Source organism: Balearica regulorum, chromosome 1 (assembly GCF_011004875.1).
Source record: "Balearica regulorum gibbericeps isolate bBalReg1 chromosome 1, bBalReg1.pri, whole genome shotgun sequence".
Taxonomy (NCBI): Eukaryota; Metazoa; Chordata; class Aves; order Gruiformes; family Gruidae; genus Balearica; species Balearica regulorum.
Genome location: NC_046184.1, coordinates 1,446,013 through 1,464,936, shown reverse-complemented (window position 1 = coordinate 1,464,936; position 18,924 = coordinate 1,446,013). Strand labels below are relative to the sequence as shown.

General features: G+C 49.2%; 1 protein-coding gene across 2 annotated transcripts in view; it reads right to left on the bottom strand.

Annotated features, from left to right (window-relative positions):
• Positions 1-501: 501 nt before the first annotated feature.
• Positions 502-18,924, bottom strand: part of AHCYL2 (adenosylhomocysteinase like 2) — a 108,131-nt gene continuing 89,708 nt past the window's right edge. For both annotated transcript variants that reach the window (XM_075751151.1, XM_075751224.1), the window contains exons 7-17: positions 15,925-16,031; positions 14,020-14,136; positions 10,425-10,488; positions 9,199-9,287; positions 7,581-7,651; positions 7,349-7,443; positions 6,414-6,512; positions 5,910-5,978; positions 5,746-5,824; positions 4,841-4,961; positions 502-3,249 (exon numbers count right to left, since the gene is read on the bottom strand). In XM_075751151.1, the coding sequence (XP_075607266.1) occupies positions 3,243-3,249; positions 4,841-4,961; positions 5,746-5,824; positions 5,910-5,978; positions 6,414-6,512; positions 7,349-7,443; positions 7,581-7,651; positions 9,199-9,287; positions 10,425-10,488; positions 14,020-14,136; positions 15,925-16,031 (918 nt within the window). In that variant the 3' untranslated portion in view covers positions 502-3,242. The remainder of the gene's footprint in view (positions 3,250-4,840; positions 4,962-5,745; positions 5,825-5,909; positions 5,979-6,413; positions 6,513-7,348; positions 7,444-7,580; positions 7,652-9,198; positions 9,288-10,424; positions 10,489-14,019; positions 14,137-15,924; positions 16,032-18,924) is intronic.

Below are 18,924 nucleotides of genomic sequence, written 5' to 3'. Positions count from 1 at the left end.
TCCCCACCCAGTCTGGAGGGGGGAATGGTTGTTTTTAGGGGCGACCACGCAGGGAGGTGCTTAATTGTGTTGCCCCGTCTTGGTGCCGCTCGTGTCCAGCATCATTCCGCAGCCGCTGGAAAACCAAAACCTTTAGGTCGGTATTTCCCTCCGCCACCCCGGCAGCGTCTGCAGTTGTGGAGCAGGGAGGTGATGGATCGGGAGCAGAAGAGATAACGGGATTTTTCTGGCACCGCTCAGCCCGCTTTCCCCAAGGCCAAGAGCCAAAACAGCCGCCCGGAGCCCAAACAGCCCCGGCTGCCCCAAGGACACGCGGCCGCCGGAGCAGCTTTCCCAGATCTGGCAGCAGCGGGAGCTCGGGGCTCCGGCACGGCGCCGTGTTTGGGGACAACATCCCCATCCCCATCCAGGGCATCACCATCCCCCTCGTCGTACCCACTCCCCCAACCCAAAAAATCCCCCATCTGCTCCTGCCAGACCCGAAACACGCTCCGGAGAAGCTGAATTTTCCAATGTTTTATTTGTGTTTTGAGATTACAGAGTCTTTATTGCTGCTCTAATACAATCACTCAGACATTAATATTTAAAACATCCTTTTGAAAATGTTACGTTTGCAAAGTTTTTATTTCCTCACTGCAGGCTGATGACAGGTTTTGTCTTATTATTTCTAAAGTTCAGAACAGAATTAATTTCCTTATACAATTTTGCTGGTGTTACCTAAATCTCCTTTTTCCTAATTCGTTAAAAATGTGTTACCTTAAAAAAAAAACAACCGAAAACAAACAAACCCATTACACTTTTAATTTAGAGATGATCACAGAATATGATTCCAGATTGATTAGGAAAAAGCCAAGCAAGCAAAAAAGCTTACAGAAGAAGCAGAACAACATGGAGAAGAGCTTTAAAAATTGAGGTGGGAAAAGCCAGTTGGGATTTTATTAATAATTTTTTTTTTTTTTCTTTTTTCTCCTATCTACCTGGAAGATAAAACGGGCTTAAAAATCGGCACGAAGGAATTCACGGATGAGGACAGCACCACCGTATGCTGCACGAGCGACGGACACGGGGCAGGTAAGCGACCGCGTGAGCTGGACCGAAGGGTCACGCGATGGAGAGGGATCTTCCCGGGGCAGAAGCGGCTGCAGATGGGACACCTGTTTTCCAAAAGCTGCTTTGCTCAACGTGACCCCGCAATCGCATTTCACCTCGACCGAGAGCAGCATTTCGCTACAGAGAACAACAGAAACTCTGGGGTTCACCGGTCGTCGCAGACCAAGGTAATCCAGCACGGGGAAAGACCCAAACGTGACGTTTCAAATAGCTCAGGGGACTCTTCCCAAAAATCTTGAGATCTGGATAAAATTAATGAGTGAGTAGAGATTATTTCAAGTTTGTGGTTAGCGATCAGACTACAATGAAGTCTTCTCAAAGTCTTCTCAAGGCCCTGAGGTCTCCTCAAAACCCTAAGGTCTCCTCAAAGGCCTAAGGTCTCCTCAAAGGCCTAAGATCTCCTTGAGGTCTTCTCGAGGTCTTTTTTCTAGACTTTGAGAAATTTCAAAGAGAAACTTGGACTAAGCAAGCATACGAGAACGTTTGCTCCAAAGACGAGCAGCTTGTGGTCAAGCTGACTTCAGACCTCTGCATCAGGAGCCGCGAGGACTTGGCTGCCAAAACTGTAATTCCACAGTTTTTTTCCTTTCTTGTGCGTGAACGAGCTGCCACAAAAGTTTTTTCATGATGGCAAAGAAGTCCGCGAGGACAAAACAAGACTCTGTAGCTGATGAGGGACTCGGGTACCAAAGCAGCAACCACAGGATAAAGGCTTTCGAGCTCACGGGGTCAGGCAATTTTCTTTTAGAAGGACCATGTTCCCCATGTGAAGTGATTCTGATGAGATATGGAGACTTGGAAAGTCACCTTCATGAGTGTGCTGCGCTGTCCGCAGCGTTCAGGCAGGACATCCTGGGCTAAAAAAAGAGTAACTATGGCAAATTTGTTCTCTGTTGGCTCCAATGCATCAAGATTTGAGGCGATTGAAGGGTTTTAGCGATGCTGAACTCTTCCCTGCACACAAAATCGGGGTGGGGATTTCTCCGGTGTACGTCTCATACACTCAGAAGGGCATTTCCAGATTTTATCATACAAATATTACTAGGAAATAAAACTCCAAAGATTTCCAATGAGGACTGAAATTCAGCTGGAGAAAGACCTCACGTGGACACGGGTCCTCCCAGCAGGGATGGCCGACGAGCTCCGCTTGGGTTTGGAAGAGCTCCCCGACGTGTGAGCAGCATTTGTTGGCGAGGTTGCAAGGCTCTTCCACCAGCGCGGGAACGCAAGGCTGCCCCGTGGCCCCACCGGGAATACGACTTTGGTTGAACCGTAGGAGGTTGGCACTCATAACGTAAGCAGCAGGAAAATACTGCGGAGCTGTGACGAAGGGAGTGGTGGTGGGTCCTACCCCAACCACGTCTGCCTCCAAACGGGCACCGTTCTGCCCTCCCAGTTCCTACCACGCGCTAGGGGCTATCCCTGGCTGACACTAACGACCGGACCCTTCGTTACAGCTTTCAGCAGTGCTAAGGCGAAGTTCACCGACTCGCTGGCAGAACCATCCCTCGGGCAGTTCGGCAGAATTACGAGAGGTTTCTCCAGCGATTGACGGCGAGATTTACCGCTTCGCTGCCAAGGCGGCACCCGGCTGGTTGGCAGCGCCCGGAGCAAACGAGGTTTTTAGCTGTGCTGTCAAATGACATGAGAAACGCAAACCCGGCTGGCTCTCACGGCTGCCGGGATCCTGCTCCTCTGGAAGAAGCGCTGGGACACGAAGGAAACCAAAAGCAACGTGCAACCTCAAAGTCGGATCCCGCGGCTCCCATCGTGCGCGTCGGATTAACGGTGATAACGGACTATTCCACGCACATCGCAGCGATTTCATTCCACCAGCTCCTTCCTCGCCTCTCCCATTCTCCCAGCCCCGAAAAAGAACAACCCGAAGAGAAAAATGAAACAAACGGAAAGAAATCCACCGTCTCCCAGTCCCGCGGCAGTACGAACACCAGTGGCAGAGGCCGCATGTACAGTATTCTAATTTAATAAATAAATAACCTAAACACACTGTCTACTATGTGAGCAAGCCCGGCTCTAACTTAGGAAGCTTGCGCTGTTTCATCCTGTACAGTAGTTGAGAAAAGACTTGGGTTCTTGTTCCTCGCGATTCTCCGGGATACAGCAGCAGGAACTTAATATCTGGGGAAAAGAAGAGAAAAACGAGGTTTCGGTGAGGTGCTGGGGAAGAGACGTGAGGTTCCCCCAACATCAACACGGTGTATTTTGGGAGGGGTAGACACCAAGAAAAGAAATGATTTAGGAAGGGATTCGGTCCTCATCTCCTCCCCCATAAATACCACATTATATTTAGCCGCCTGCCCTCGCTGCTTGACGTTGCCTCTCGCTTTGAGTGTGGGAAGGGGAAAATTCAGCGGCGCCCGACTGATTCGGGGACTGAATCCCACAGGTTTGCGGTAACGCTGGCTCAGAAACCGGGGAGGATGCACTGAAAGTGCAAGAGCAAATGCCTTGAACACCAAAGCCTGGCTCAAACCAGCTGAATTTTTCAGGAAGGCTCTCGTTAGGCTGGGAACTAGAAGAAGAGAATTCATAGTGCAAATGAAGCAACATGTAAGGAGAGAGAGGTGCTTGCGTTAACGAAGCAAGCTGTTTTGCTGCGCGCGGATGAAGTCTAATTGCCTGTTGTATCTGGATAAAGGGGCACCTGGAAATCTCCTCTCACCTCCCGTCCTACGCACCTGCACATCAAAATAGGAACTTTGGAAAACTTGACTCTTTGCCTTTTGTTTCTGGAGGCTTAAATCCCCGCAGGACAGCAAGACGAGGCTGTCCGAGTACATCTCCATCCCACGGTGCACGGGGGATGTTTGAGTTGACGTGGCTCTCCATCGATCCAGGGAATTTGCTGTGACCACCTACATATCCCAACTTCCCTGCGCGTGGGACAAACCACGCTCCCCGCGAGGTTGGGACTACAGCCAGACACCAAAACTGGGCAAAGAACATTGAACCGGGGGGGGGGAAATTCCTCCACGGGAGGGCACGGCCATGTGGCAGCACCATGATAATTTTGCACGTAACAGAGAGCAGGGAAAAAAACCCTCATGATCTGGCAAAACCCACTAAACCCCTAAACTGAAGCGTTTTGGTGCGGCATTGCTCTCGTGTAAGCGCCGAAGACCTGCACGCCGAGAAAATGCCTTTTCCTCCAAGAAAAGGATCGGGGCTTCAACCCCCCCCCAAGGTGATCTGTGTGTGTGCAAAGCCATCTCGTTTTCGTGATTAAAAATGCACTGCAGCGCTGGCTACAAACATAAGCCTGGAAAGGGAGGAGATTCAGGGGCTCATATTAAAAATTATTATTATTTTGGGGGGATCAGCCCAGCCCGCGCTGGGGGAGGAGAGCCACGGAGCCGAGCCCGCCCGAGCAGCCCCTGAGCACCGCTCTGCGCCATCTCATCCTTCGTCAAACTTTAAAAATAAAGCTGTCATCTGAGTTGGCCCGATGGCATCGCTCTGTCATTTGCCACGTCTGGGTGACAGCTGCTGCCAGATACAAAGGGCTCACATCCTGCCAAGCGCTCTGCGTCACAGCTCCAACCGCACTGTCCCTTTCCGGGCCGGACCACTTTCTACGTGGCGATGGGAACTGTCAGAAAGTCCACGGTATCTTCTCAAGGGGACCGGTGGGATTAAACCCCGTCCCCCCTGCCCTCCCCACATGCGTACCCCACACTCGGGGCAGAAGAAAGAGGTTGAGGAGCAGCACCTGTAGTAGTTTGGTTTGAAAGGTCCGTTCTTATTCAGTCCCAGGTATTTTGCTTGTTCATCCGTTAGTTCTGTCAGGTGAGCATCGAACGTTGGGAGGTGAAGGCTTGCCACGTACTCGTCTGAAATGATTTCAAACCTCGTTAGGTAAGGGGAAGGCAACGAGTCCCCTCCCGCTGTGCACCAGGTCCCTTAAGCCCCAGCTGGGAAGGGCATTGCTCCTCACGCCTTTGCTGCTAAATTGCGGGACTAATTTTTTACCCCGAGTGGGGCAAACCAAGGCTCTCATGTATTTTGAGTTGGAGGCAAAAACCTTTCTCTGAAATACCCTTCTAGCAGGACTCCTGGGTCTGCTGCTGCGTTACGCCGTACCCTTGGGCAAGCTTGGACGCTCTGCTGATGCAGGAGCCACTGGACATTTCTGGTAGGTGACACTTAACGCCCAAGCTAGGGACAAGGTGCACCTGGTCTCAAACCCCACAATTAATACACAAAAAAGACCAGTTCTGCGGCAAAAATGTGGTCAGTATAGCTGCATCCTCAGGAGGGGGTTCTGCTGGCAGAGCTGTCGGTCAGGGACGACGTGTCTTCGCAGCCAACGAAGGCAGGTCTGCTGGCAGAAGCCCTACGTGAAAATCTCCTGCATCAGCGCGGATGGACTCCTGCGGTCGGCCAAGTGCGTCAGCCTGTTTTCCCCAGGTGGGATGGGGAAACAACGCGTCCAATTTAGAGAAGAGCCCAGACCCAGTGGGGGGAACTTGCTGGAAGACCCTGAGCTTGGCAGGGAGGCAAACGAGAGAGCCCAGGAGGCTGCGATGCCCTGCCGTCCTCAACCCAACCTAGCAAAACCTCCCATCTGTTCGATCTCAAAACCAAAAAAAGAGAAGGCAACGAGTACGTCTTTACCCATTTTCTTGGGCAGCAAGTACACGTCTTGCTTGTAGCGGCCTTCGGGAGCGTTGTACAGCTCTATCAAAGCCAAAGCCTGGATGGAGAAGACGTTTAGGTAAGTAACTGCTGCCCGCTATGGAGCGAGACGCTGCGTTTGGCTCAGCCCAAACCCGACTTGCCTGCGTGGTGGCAGTGATGGACAAGACGAAGGTGGGGACGGTGGAGCAGCTCAGGTTCAGCAGGCGACCCTGGGAAGCAAAAACTGGTCGTTATCTCAACACGGCCCCAAAACCAGTTTACAACCCTGCAGAAGGTGCAAGGATCACTGGTGAGACGCGTCCCTTCTGGCATGACACAGTATTTATCGCATGCACGCAACAAGATACTGGTGGTTCCTATAACTCCGTAAAACATTTTAGAAGTGAAAAAATCTGATAAAATACCCTGTGGAAAATACCCCGGGATGGGATAAAGAAAAACACAGGAGCTTTTCTGCGTTCCAGTAACTCATCGGCAAAAACAGGGTCACACTCAGCCTTTCAACCAGAAGGACCGTTGAGCTGCTGAGGTCCACGGAGGTGATTTCTGGATGCAATTTGGCTCCACCGCTCATCCAGCCCTTGTTTTCTTCCTCTGCCAGCGGAGAACAGGTTGCAATTCCTGCTCCTTTGCCTGCAACTCACCTCTGCCAGAAGGACTATTCTCTTCCCATCTGGCCAGATGACATGGTCCACCTGGGACCTCACCCTTTCCCAGGTCAGCTCGGGTGTACGCAGGCTTGCCTGAAACACAGCGTTAAAATAGTTAAAGCACTGGCAAAAGATCAGAAAGCAGAAGCTACATAATAGGAAGGAAAAGAGGAAGCAACTCGCTGACATTGTCCTGGGCTTATAGTTTCCTTTGGGTCCGGTCGCAGTCCCAGACCAATGAAGCCTTTATGAATCATCACCTGGAACTATTTTTACGATTATAATACATCAAAGCTCCAGCAATAACTATTGTTCAAGCTCTTCTGGCTGAAGAGGATTCATGGTCACCAACTGTACTCTGTAGGGCTGCAGTCACTTCCGTCCAGCACAGAAAATGCCTTTAAACCCATGGGTTTGGCCGAGCAATTCTCCGCTGACCTTCAGACAAGCCTCTCCTGGTTTTCTACTCATCTCTAAGCACAGACGAGCAGATTTCAGTGCCGAGCAGATTTCAGTGCCGAACAGATTTCAGTGCCGTTCGGTAAAGCGTGGTGGGGTTGAGCGTGCTGTGTTGTGCCAACCTGAACTCTTGGCTGGGTCTAACTGGTATGACAACACAAAAGCAGAGGGACAGGGCTGGAGAGGGCGATTCGCCGACTCTCTAGGGGAAGGAATGAGGCTGGTGGACACCAGACACTACGCTGGAAGCCGGAGCAATTTGTTGGGCTCGCTGGCATCCTTTGGGATCGCAGGAATGACAATGGCATGTCTGCCAGTGTCTGCTGAGACACGGGGAGCGATGGATTATTTTATCTCCTCCCAGGCGCTTGCTCAAGCGGCACCGGTCAGACACGGCTGCCGAAGGGTCCCGAAAGCAACGGCACCCCCCTCGTGCCGTCCCCGCTCCCGACGCACGTCCCTGCGCTCACCACGTCGATCTCGGTGTTGGAGTGCCCCATGTTGCAGACGATGCAGCTGTTCTTCATCCGGTCCAGGTGTTCCCTGGTCACCACGTTCTTGTTGCCTGTCAGACAGCGATATCCAAAATAAATACCCATGGCCACTTTCCCCATCTTTTTGCCCATTCCTTTGGAAAAAGATGGACCCGATGATAGGGTGCACATCCCTGACGATGCATCTTCCTGCCCAGGGACCGCGTACCTGTGCAGGTGATGACGATGTCAACTTGTCTGATGACTTCATTGAGTTTCACGAGCCGGAATCCATCCATGCTAAGAGAAGAGGGGGGGGGGGAAGTAGTCTGAGAAGCAGTAAAAACATACCAAAAATAGGAAAAAACCCTCCATCAATTGATTCTCAGATACTCATTTTAACTTTCTAATGGAAAACAGGAAGGCAGCATGCGAAGGACCGTGTACCCCAAGCCGTTAGGACGGTTTCTGGATTTGGGACTGTCGTGGGGAGAAGGGAAAAGAGATTTTGGGGGTTTCACACTTTTTGTCAAGGCCTCCGCATCTGCAAATCTCCATTTCCAATCGAGACGGCTTTTTTAAAGCTGCTACTCCTGCAAAGTACACCCAGAAGATGCCGATACGCCCTCCTGCTGCAGAATCCTTTCTGATATGGATTTAGAGCATCTTAAAAACAACCCAAATCACCCAAAACCCACAGATGTCTACCATCAACTTTGCAATCCATATTTAAGCACCTACACGATCTTCAGAAGTGCGGAGCACTCAGCAAGCCTTTCCTGACTTCACCGAGCAAGGTGTATTCAGCACATCGGATAACAAGGGCAGGATTTTTTTTTAGGATTTGTTGACAGTCCTCCCGAGAACTTACTCCTGTGACTCTCAAAAGCTGCAAAATCGTAGTTACTATAAAAAAAAGTAATTTTTTTCTGCTGTATGTCCCATTTACTGGTTGGTTTGTGGTTTGGGTTTTTTTTTTCTTTTTTTTTTTTTTTCCCCCCTGCTGCAAAGTCCTTATGAGAGGGGCCGCACGGTGTTGCCTTGTGCAGAGTCAGGGAAGGGGTTGCTGCAAACAACCGAACTCACAATTAAGGATGCGGGTGCTGGATGTGCCACTTGTGAAGGTTGCAAAGCAAACTGAAAATTGAACAGCTCTGCTAATTAAGCAGGACTCATTAGTTTTCTCACCGCAATAGCCCTCTGAAAGCTTGCTGTTAGGAAGGAGCTGTGGGTTTAAGGCTCCGGGTGTTTTTGGGACTGTGCTCTCCCAGTCACGTCCCATCTCACCCCTTGGGATGCAGAAGCAGCATCTCTGCACCAAAACAACCTTCACCTGGAGGAAACGAGGTCGGGTAGAATTGCAACGTGCCCGTGCGAGGGGAGAGCCGTGTGCTTTCAGCCCTGCCTCCGGGTACCGGCGTGAGCGAGCAGAGGTTTGTGAGGGGTGGGTGATCACAGAAACCACGATGTTCCTTGGGGGAGATGTGTGCACAGCACAGTAAAGCCCGAGTTTGCTCGCCAAAGGTCGCAGTTCACTCCCAACATCCTTTCAAGCCATATCATTAAACTATTTGAAGCCGTATCGTTAAACTCTCGGCCAACGCGGTTATAATTATGCGAGCACGTGGGACACAGATAAACTGGGTGATGCTTTAGTGCAGGAACCCTTTCTTGGCTGGAGGAAAGAGCTGTGGGTCCCGCCGAGGGCGCAGAGAAGCCACGAACCCCTCCCCAGCATCCCTCCCGGGAGGGACCACTGCTGGGCAGTCTCTGGTCGTGGTTTTCCTGGGGAAAAAAATTAAAAAAAAAAACCTAAAGAAGAAGCCAGGCTCGATGCGACTGCTTACCAGGCCTGGAGGGCACAGATCGGATCGATCTCTGTCACGTACACTATGGAGCCCATGGCCTTCAAAGCAGCACAGCAGCCCTTTCCAACCTGGGGAGGGAGAAGAGCACAGAGGAAGAGTGAGACGCCGAGCGCTCGGGAGACACCGAGCATCAATACGGCCGTGGGAAACGTACGGGCGATGTGCAACTGCGGGCGTCTCTTCTGCAGCCCCAAGAGCCCTGTGCAACCCTCTTAGCAACTCTGGTTGCATATACTCAATTTTTGGGTGCATGAAATTCCTGGATTTGGAGTAACCTAGGACCTGAGTCAGGCCCGGCTTAGCTAAGAGAGGCACCGAAAAATAGAAAAACGCCCTTGATTCCAGTCCCAGGGAGTTCTTGTTAACCCTAAAACATCCTGGTATCTGCAAAGCACCACGATAACGAGAGATTACGCTTACCTCGGGGAAAGTCTGAGAGTCTCTTGTAACCTTTGCTCTATTTAGGAAGCTTAATGGTTTAATCTCTGAGGGTTAACGAGCTTTAACCTTTACACAGCACAAACAGAGCAGCTCGCCAGGGAATTCAGGGGAATGGTTAAATGACCAAGCTTTCCCAAAAAATGTGATTCCATATGAGAAAATTGTCTAATTTCAGCTCTTGGCAAAAAAAAAAAAAAAAAAAAAAAAATTCCCAGTACAGCACCCACAGCACAGCCCACCAGAACTGGTGTTAACTGGTCCCGACAAGAACTGCGAAGGGTGAATATCTCAGTCTCGCCTCGAGACAGGATTCCTCCGTTTGGGGGTGAAAGCACAGGGGTAAGTCAAGCTTAACTTCTCTTTCTTGACCACGCTTCAGCATGCAACGCTGCGGCTGCACAGTACATCTGCAGAACCCAGCCTCTGAATATTTTAATAGTATATTAAATAGAATATTATACATAGTAGAAATATATATTATATGAACACATTAATATCTGAATATTGACGTACTCAGATATTAAAGATATTCAGAATGCGTAACAGTCATGTATGTTAAGATGCAGGTTTGGTATTTGTTTAATACTAAAGAAATATACTTGAAACAGAGAAAAATCTTCAGTTTTGGGAAACCCGTCAGGTTTGAAGATACCTGCAGATGCAGAGCAACGCCACGAGGACAGAAAAGCCCCGTCGGATAAAGCCATGCAAAGGATGCACGGGTTTTACATGCGGTACCCACGTGTAAAATGTGAACCCCTTACCTCCCCGTAGCCACAAACCACTACTTGCTTTCCTCCAAACATCATGTCTGTTGTCCTTTTCAGGCTAAGGAAAAAGAAAAAAATACAATTAAAGACCAGCAGTAAGATCTATTCCTCTGACGACGCCGTGAAGGACACTGGTCCTTCTCCATTTGTTTGTATCCCGTATCCCTGAGGACACACAGCGATTCTGGGTGCAGAGAGGACCCAAAGGGCACCTAAAAATTGACTTTTTCCTTTGCTGAGGGTGGCTGCTACAAACGCAACAAAGAGGAAGGATTTGGGGTTTGGATCCCTTTTTTGTTGGGTTTTTTTAGTATTATTATTTGTTGGATCCCTTTGGTTTTGGTACTCCAGAAATACTTAAAATCTTTTCCAAAAATATTTTTTCTTAATGTTTTCTTTTTAAAGTCAAAATACCTCTCCCCCCAGAAAAAAAAAACTACAGAAGGAGCAGGGAAGTGGTACTTTCTTGCCAGAATCCCAGTGCTTTCCACAAATAAAGCTCTCCCTTCCACTCGGTTTCCTTCTGATTTCTCCCTAAGAGTGTCCTACATTACAGGCTATTTTTAGCACATGAGTAAATAGGTTAGCAGTGCAGGGAAGGTGAAATTCCCTTACATTTCCGAGAGAATTTAGATAAAAACCACAGCAGATTGCACTGCACCTCTGCTCAGAGTTCCCTTGGCCCAGTTTTAGACACCTGGGCCAGACTTAACTCAAATCCCAACCTACCTCTCCAGGAGGTCCATCATCCATCACAAGTGAAGACGACAAGATAAAGAAGATTTTAAAGATTTTAATGCTTCTTAGCCACTGACAGCATCCACTACACATGGAACATGGAGGTAAAAGTTGTGTCCGGGGACACTCAAAATTTGGGGGCAACTCTGACCCCCACGACAGAGGCTGCCTTGAGTGTCTTGAACTCTGTGACCGCAGAGCAGAGGCATGGCCATAATAAAGAAGGAAGGGCTACTTGATTAGAAGAATTACTTCAGCAAGATGTTTTCATAGAATCACAGGCTGGTTTGGGTTGGAAGGGACCCCACAGCCCATCTAGTCCCAACCCCCTGCCATGGGCAGGGACACCCTCCACCAGCCCAGGTTGCCCAAAGCCCCATCCAACCTGGCCTTGAACACTGCCAGGGAGCCAGGGGCAGCCACAGCTTCTCTGGGCACCCTCTGCCAGGGCCTCAGCACCCTCATTTTTCCCACTGTTGCTTCTAGCAAAGCCCAGTTAGCGACGCATCGCACCTTGGAGTACGCTGCCCCACATCACAGCTTTGCAGATTGTACATATTTTGGAGACCAGCTGATGATTTTGATTGGACAGTTCCAATTTTGATGGGCAGGAAGAGCAAGAAACCGCAGGCTGTTTGCAGTGTCAGGTTCTGTAATAAAACATCTTGGTACGGAAAAGCCAGATACCGTCATTGCTGACTTGACAAGGAGCCCAAAATTTAGTCTTTTAGAACAACATCTAATGGAAATGTGTATTTGGACACACCAGTTTTACAAACATGAGTCTTCTTCACTTCTCCTGGTCAAGATGACCACCACCAGGAAGACCACTTCAAAGCCGAGGTGACAAATGAGGCACCCTACAACATATCCCACAAAGATCTGGGAGAAAGATGTTAGAGCAGAGTCCACCATCAACAGGGAAGATGACGTTGGGTCTCTGAGAACCTCTGGTGCTAGCAGATTGAGGGCAGTGGTAGCGCAGCTGAACACCAACAGCACTGCCAGATGGACTTTGATTAAACAGAAGGAGACATTTCTACGTGGGCAAGGAACCGTGAACTCCAGATCTCAAGACTTCTTTAAACTTTAAGCCATATCAAGTTATCAACATGAAAAAAGTCTTTTCTCTTGAAGCAGGCTGTCTTCTCCATGGAGGGTTCCTCCTCCACACCGCAGCTGCCTGGCACAGAGCAGGCAATCTTTCCTCTGGCATTCATCTCATCAGCATTAACGCCAGTCCAGAAAGTCAAAGTTGTGCTTGCTTGTCTGCTGGGACCACTAGCAGACGCAGTATGTCATAGTCCACCCATCTGAACTGTAAGAAAAAAACTTGTCCTAATCTCACTTGACTGTGACAAAATTTGGTGGTGGGGACATAGGCACCCAATTCCATCAAAATAAAGAGAAAAAAGAGATGGAGAGAGAAAAAAAGTCATTGAGATTTACACCCTCTCTAGATCACAACTTCAAGTATTTTGCACTGCATCTCAAGACCAACAGTCTCAGAAGATACATCATGTTCCCGGTGCCCACGTATCCGTCAGCAACTAATTCCCGTCCGGTCCTAAAAAGTACAGCACCGTCAGGATGCTGCCGAGCTGGTCCCAGTCCCACAGTCTGCCTGCTGGGATTTTTCTGGGGGAAGGAAGCACGGAGTGATGCAAACACTCTTCTGCTTGCCTGTATGGCAGGTGGTTGTAAATCCTGCAGGACCGGGGTGGGGAGAGGTGGATAAAGCATTCATCAGCCCCGTCATTCCCACCTTCTGCACCTATTTATTTATGCTTAGCTCAAGGACAGGGTTTAATCCTCAGACTCAAGTCTACACTTTGGACACGCAACTGTTACGGGATAAACTCTTGGTCTACCACAACCTCTTTGATTTTCTGTCTTTCGGTTTATTGTATATTCACAGAAGAAGATTAAAAAAAAAAAAAGGAAATTAGAAAGGCAAAGAATGTTGTGATGAAGCAGCTGGTTGACTCTAGTGGAGGGTGTCCCTACCCATGGCAGGGGGTTGGAACTGGATGGGCTTTAAGGTCCCTTCCAACCCAAACCGCTCAGTGATTCTATGACTCACACGCACAACAGACACAGATAGGGTTTTTTTTTTTTCCTGATGCCACAGAGGTAAGAGGGATGGGAAAAAGAACTGTAGCCATATATGAGGACTTCGGAAGTCCTCACACAGGAGCACGAGAAGCTGCAGGGCTTGAACACAGCTCCAGTCACGCTCACCGAGAAGGGAAAATGCACGCGAGTCACCTACACACACGGAAGGGGAACACCACCCTGAGAGCACAAAGACTCGGTGAGCTCCCTTGAAGGGCACTGGGAAGTGTCTTTTACATCACTGTGGCTAATAAAATATTTGATGTGTCTTCCAGACATGCTGGGAAAAGATACGCTTCCCACAAAAAGAGGAGCAGAGGCAGAATTTAAGAAGTGATGTGCCCCATTCATACACGTAGCTGGGTTAAAAACATTGAATCCAGACTTCTAGAGGTTCTAACGTCTTTGCTGCAAGACCATTATCCCACAAACACAAAATTCGACGTTTGTTTTCTGGTGTGTATATGTTTGTAGAGCTTTAGGTACAATTGTACAAATAAGTCTTAGGACTTTCTGACCCGTAGCGACATAGCTGCTGCCTCAAAATACCTCGCAGATTCCCATACAAATAGGCTGGACTAGAGGTAATAAAGGCTCTTTGTTCTCCTCCGACACATCAATTGATCTAAAATCATCTAAAGTGGCAGGCAGGACAGAACCATGGACCCAGTTCCCTGTGGGGTCCAACACAACCCGAGCAAGGGACATGGCCCCGTTTGGGTGGCCGTGTACGTACCCGTCCAGGATGGACTCTCTGCAGCAGTACAGGTTGTCAAACTTCTGCTTTGTGACCGAGTCGTTGACATTCATGGCTGGGACGCAGAGCTTCCCCGCTTTGGACAACTGGTACAGCCTGTTACCAATACAGGAAGAAACAGATGATCAATGGAAAAATATTTTCCTATGCTCTACCATTGTGTGCTTTCGAGGTCCTTGTTTCGCTGGAGTGAGCAGTAGACATCTGGAGGGTCAAATAATCTCTTAATAGGAGCTCCTCGTTTCAGGAGGAGAAATAACACTCTTCCTTCCACAGACGTTTGTATCCATTTCCCTCCCCTACTGAAGAGCTACCAAGTTGGCAAGAGGCATTTCATAAAAACGTCAAATAGCAGAGATCAGAAGGTGCTCTAGACTCCATGTGCCTCATAACTTGATATTGCGACCATCCTCTGATGTCCTCAAAAGGACAAAACCCCCAAATCCTGCTTCAGATAATCTGAGAGCTCCTGTAATTCCTCAAGCTCAGTTGAGGAATTACAGTTCAAGACAAATAGAAGTGGCCACAGAAGTGTAACATTCACAGCGACGTGAAGCTGCTGTGATCAAGACCTGCAGCAAAACACCCATTGGAACAGCAGTAGGAGTGTAGTCACCAAGATGTAGTACAAGAAGCAACTGGAATGGGGAAGACATCAACCCAACCTCCTACTTCTGAGAGCAGACTCAACCCCTGGCAGCCGCGAAAACACTAAAAATGAATCTAAACACTACACTTACGAAGAGAATCTGAAAATCATCTCCTTGCTCCAGACCTTGGGAAGGAGAACATGCTCTTGGTCTCTACAGACCACCTCCAGGGTTCTCCTCACTCTCACTTTGTCATCCCCGCAGTCCCCCGGCTGTCCATCCCCTGAAGGTAAGGGGTACACATTCCTCGCACGCATGCATCGATACCACCAACCTCAGAAAACAACCTCGCTCCTGGCCTGAGACCGCAGGGAACAAGTTTTGACACTGCTTTGTCCTTGCACATCTCTTTTGCACAAATGGGGAACGATTTCTGATGCTAAAAATATCATCAGGTCCTTTTCTTGACCTCACTGGCTGCAAACCTGCATCGGTCGCTTCCTTGTTTCAAATTTTTCGTTTCCCTGTTTCGAGAGCTGCCTGCATCTCTGGCCAAACTCTCAGCCAGCTCCAAGAGCTGCAGCCAAGCCTTTCTCCCTGCAAAAATAAAGAAAAAAACAGAGTCTGCTGCTCTTCTCCTCAGTCCCCTATTTTCTGTCACCTGTGATACAATTAACGCCACCGGAAAAGCACCTCTGATACCTCTCCTAACCCTGGGAACCACCTCTCCCATCACAATTCTGCTTCTGCTGCAGACTGGTGGATGTCACTCGGTCATATGGCTGCATCTCTGTGGTTCTTCCTTTCCGGACTCCCACCCCAACTACAGACTCATTTCCTCTTCCCAAATCTCACTTCTTCCCATAGATTTAGTTTAGGACTACGCTTGTGACTTTCTCCAAAGCCCACCCCTTCTTGTGCAACACCCTCGTCCCTTTTTTTCATCTGCAAAACGAGGTGAGATAACCATTGCCCCTATTTCCCAGCCGGAGAAACAAGACCTTGAAACTTTTTCCACCCATTCAATGGTCAGTAGGTGCTTCTACTCCTCGTCTGAAATTCAGGGGAGTAGTTCCAAGTCTATTGCTTGCACTATATGAGAGATTTCAAACAGGTCTTATGGGAAAGCCAAGCCCAGGCTGAAGGAAAACCTCAGATCACGTCTTAGAGGGCTCGACACTGAGCTGAGCCTGTGGCATCTTACAGCTTGGGGATTTTTTGCTACCAGTGCCCTGAGGCAGAAGATGCTTTTGTCCAAAGATCTCCGTGCTCGCAGTCCAGCCTGTCCCATTACCTGTGGACACCCGTCACGCTCTCCTCTACTATCCCCTTGATCTTCTTAAACATGTTGGGATATTTCTTATAAATCCAGTGAGTGAGATCTCCTCCGTCATCCAAGATCTGTAACAAAAATAACCACAAAGTCACCGCTCTGAAGATCCAGTAAGGCCTGCTGACCCCCCCAAAAAAAGGTACAAGGGATAAATCACAGGCTTCAATCATTCCTAATCAAGCCCACGTTTTGGCATCTCAAATACCACATCAGACTCCGCTGGACCGTTCAGCGCAGGAGTGCTGCTTCATCGATCCTGTGCTGGAAAGGCAACGGGTCAGATAAACACGACAGACCTTGACGTTTACAACGAGAGCAGAGGAAACGTGGCAAATTGCTGTGCAAGCTCCTCTCTCCCCATCCCTCAGGAGCACAGATGGAAAAGCCTTTGAACCACAGGCAGCCATTGGCTTTTCTAGTATGACTGCCGATGGAGGAGGGAGGAGGATGGAAAAGGAGGAGGAGGATGGAGGAGGATGGAGGAGGAGGATGGAGAAGGAGGAGGAGGGCGCAGAGCCACTAATGCCAATTACAGCGCAACCGCATCATAAACCAGTGCGTACTAAAAGTACTGAACCTCTTTTAGACAACAACTTGGGAGTCTCCGCCCATTTCATCAGGCTTTGAACCTCAAACTCAGACGTACAAAACGCTCCTTTATCAGGTCACGAGTGTCCCGAGCCACCCATTTCCTCCTCCTGACACATTTCAGGAGAAAGCCAGAGACTTGCTGCTTTAATAAAAACATTCAAGATGAGCAAGTTAAGGTGCCCTTTGAAAAAGTGCCTTGGAAAAAAGGACAGACATGAAAACAATTCAGTCACAGAAATCAAAAAATTGCAGGGAAAAAGAGATGTCTACGAGCTTGTCTTTTCTCTGCTGGCGTTATAATCATCCAGCATGTGGAAACACACCTGGTATCGGCTGCGGACATGAAAGTCCTAACGCTGCTGAAAGTCTAAACGTAGACATCCAGATACGCCTTTGCATGGGTTCAATGTTATTCGGGTATTTTTGTCACGTGCTATAGTGTCACCAGGATAATAAAAAACTTTAAGCCAAGGCTTAATTTTTACCTCTGTAAGTACGGAACCTCTGATAATTACAGAAAATCTCACTGCCAGTGATAGCCCGTGGAGTTTATTAAGAGACTCGTTGTTTGTGCCCTACACACCTTCCTTGTAATGAACGTGGTCCCAATCCCAACCACTTTGGGTCATCCCCAAAGCACCTCAACATACGGCCAAACCCAAGGAGGGTGCTGAGCTCTGAACACCTCAGAGAGGGACCCACCGGGGTACCATAAAGAGGTGTCTGGGAAAGGAGAAAAGATAGAAGAAAAGAAAAAACCCAAACACGTGCAAAGTCCTCCTGCCACCCAGGTGGCCTCAGGCGGCCCAAGCAAGGTGGGAAGTGTGACAACCCCCATGAGACTCAGTCTCAAGAAAAAGCAGATTTCACCGAGTGGCAGGCGAAGCGCCAAGGAACCCGTATTATTATTATTATTGTTGTTGTTATTATTATTATTATTGTTATTATTATTATCATCATTCTCCTCCTCTTTGCATGTTCCCTACACCAACGTGAAAGACTTCTGACTGAATCATCCTCATCTTCCTCTTCGCATGTTCTCTATCATCATCATCATCATCATCTTTGCATATTCCCTACACCAACATCAAAGACTTCTGACTGCATCATCATCATCGTCGTCACCACCATCACCCTCTTTGCATGTTCCCTACACCAACGTTCAAGACTTCTGACCGTCAAGCCAACCCTTATTAACCTACTGCTGTGGCGTGCAGGTGTCCTACAACGCAAACGTCAAACCTGGGCAGAAGCATCTCCGCTCGTTGGCTGGTGGTGGAGCCCGGCCAGGACACTCTGCCGCACGCATCTGCAGATCTCCCTCCAGCAGCTGCAGCCACCCAGAAAAACCATAAAACTCCCACCATGCTCCTGCGACAGAAACCCCACTGCGGGTGCAAAGACGACGTTCCTGAGCTTCGCTGCACGGGGCCACCGCTCTGACATCCGTGGGCAAAGAGCTGCTTGGAAATGCTACGTGCCGTCACAACCTTTTTCCCTCTAAATTGCAGGATTTTCCACCGAAGATGAATGCTGTAGGTAGCAGCTGCTCCTCCACGCACGTCCGGAAAGCACGTGGTGTCCCGCCAGACCAGAGCACGCGTCTTCCACGCAGACCCGACTCTTGAGTCCCCAGGGAACCCCCAGATCCAACGTCCCGTTCGCAGGGAAGCGGAGGCAGGTAGGGGTTAAGCGGGCTGAGGGGCTCTCCTGGGCCAGCCGAGGTAGGAATTCAGCAGCCTGGCTCCCAGGACGTCTTCATTTCATTAATCCCCATTTAATAGGGCACTTAATCCTCTTTCTAAGAGAGAATTCTGGGGGTTGGCAGTTTCCTCTTTCCTAGGAGGGTAGGAGATGAAAAAAACCCCACCCAACAGATCAATGGAGGAACTGGTTTTTGATGGAAGGTCACCTTCACGTACCAGCCCCAACCAACCAGCGGCAAAGCCCATGGTATGTGCCCCGTATTCCTGCAGTTTTTCTCAGCTTTACACAAGTTATCTGCCTTCATTCGAATTCTTCCAAGGCAGATTTTTTTTTTTTCTTTTTTCTCCTGGGGGAAAAAGTCTTTATTTGACATGCAAATAATTTTTTTTTGTACAGAAAATCAGCTGTTATGGATGTGAGACTTGCTCAGCCTCTCGGCGCTGCTGCCTGCACGATGTGCAAACCAACGCTCCCGGCTGCGGTTCATCAACCTCCCCCTTGATTTTGGCACCTTCATCTCGGAGCAGAGCATGCTGGTGTGGTCGCACCTGTAAAAAACGTCTTCCCATCAGCCTGTGCCTGCAGGGACATTCCTCTCTTTGGAGATGGGACCATCCTCAGACCCAAGCACCGGGAGATATCTAGTCCTGCTCCTCCTCCGCA